The 1,094-nt window shown below is 53.4% G+C and overlaps 1 protein-coding gene across 1 annotated transcript in view; it reads right to left on the bottom strand.

The window, feature by feature from the left end:
- LOC106805333 (serine/threonine-protein kinase mTOR-like) overlaps window positions 1–1,094 on the bottom strand; it is a 46,309-nt gene that overhangs the window by 12,550 nt on the left and 32,665 nt on the right. The window contains exons 39-40 of the mRNA XM_014806884.1: window positions 749–981; window positions 207–378 (exon numbers count right to left, since the gene is read on the bottom strand). Coding sequence (XP_014662370.1) covers window positions 207–378; window positions 749–981 — 405 coding nt within the window. The remainder of the gene's footprint in view (window positions 1–206; window positions 379–748; window positions 982–1,094) is intronic.

Consider the following 1,094-nt stretch of genomic DNA (forward strand, 5'->3'; position numbering starts at 1 on the left):
CTCACCTGGGGGAATGACGCGCCACCTCACCTTCCCGTGACGACGCCTCACCAGCGCGCGACGTCACCTCACCTGTGGGAATGACGCGTCACCTCACCTTCCCGTGAGGACGCCTCACTAGCGCGCGACGTCACCTCACCTGTGGGAATGACGCGTCACCTCACCTTCCCGTGACGACGCCTCACTAGCGCGCGACGTCACCTCACCTGTGGGATGGAGAGCTCGGTGATGCCCTGCAGATTCTCCTGCCAGTTGCCGAGCTTCAGGTAGCACTTGGCGAGTAGCTCCTTCATCTCGCTGCAGTGCTCAGCCTCCTCGGGAGCAACGAGCTGTCTCACCTCGCTATGCAGCGACGTCTGGATGAAGTGATGCAACTGCCTGCAGGCGCGGGGCGACGAATCAACGATTAGTTAACGATCAACATTGAATTAATTACATTAATTCATGAAGTGGTGCCACTGTCTGGCAGTGGGCAATCAACGATTAGTTAACGATCAACGTCGAATTAACTGAATTCCTTGAGCCTGCCTTCTGGCTACTACCACTACTAACGATAACAAATTTTAGCAAAAATAGTTGGCTAATAATTATAAATAACAATAATTATTGAAATTAGCAACAATAAATAACAACAACAACAACAATAATAATAATTATAAGTATAATAATATTTAAAAGAATAATAACAACAACAACAACAATAACAACAACAACCAACGAGCGCGAGGCAGCGTGGCGCGGAGGTTACCTGAACGCAGCCTCCTTCTGGTTCTTCTCGTACATGTGCTTGATGTAGGCGAACGTGACGTGCGGGTAGGCGGTGTGCAGCGCCGTGTCCTCGGGCTGCCGGCTCGGGTCGACAACCATCAGCGTGACGAGTGTCTTCGACGACAGGCCCAGCCGGCCGCTCTTACGACACAGGCTCGCGTACTTCAGCCACGTTCGCATGTCCTCCTGCGGCGTCACCACCAGGGAGCGCACCTGTTGGGGGGAGGGCGGTTGGGGGGGGAGCAGACGTCGTGAGAACATGAACATGCGCGTGTCGGAACGTTGGTAAATGTAGGTGATACACACACACGCACGCGCACGCACGC

Source organism: Priapulus caudatus, unplaced genomic scaffold (assembly GCF_000485595.1).
Source record: "Priapulus caudatus unplaced genomic scaffold, Priapulus_caudatus-5.0.1 Scaffold110, whole genome shotgun sequence".
Taxonomy (NCBI): domain Eukaryota; kingdom Metazoa; phylum Priapulida; class Priapulimorpha; order Priapulimorphida; family Priapulidae; genus Priapulus; species Priapulus caudatus.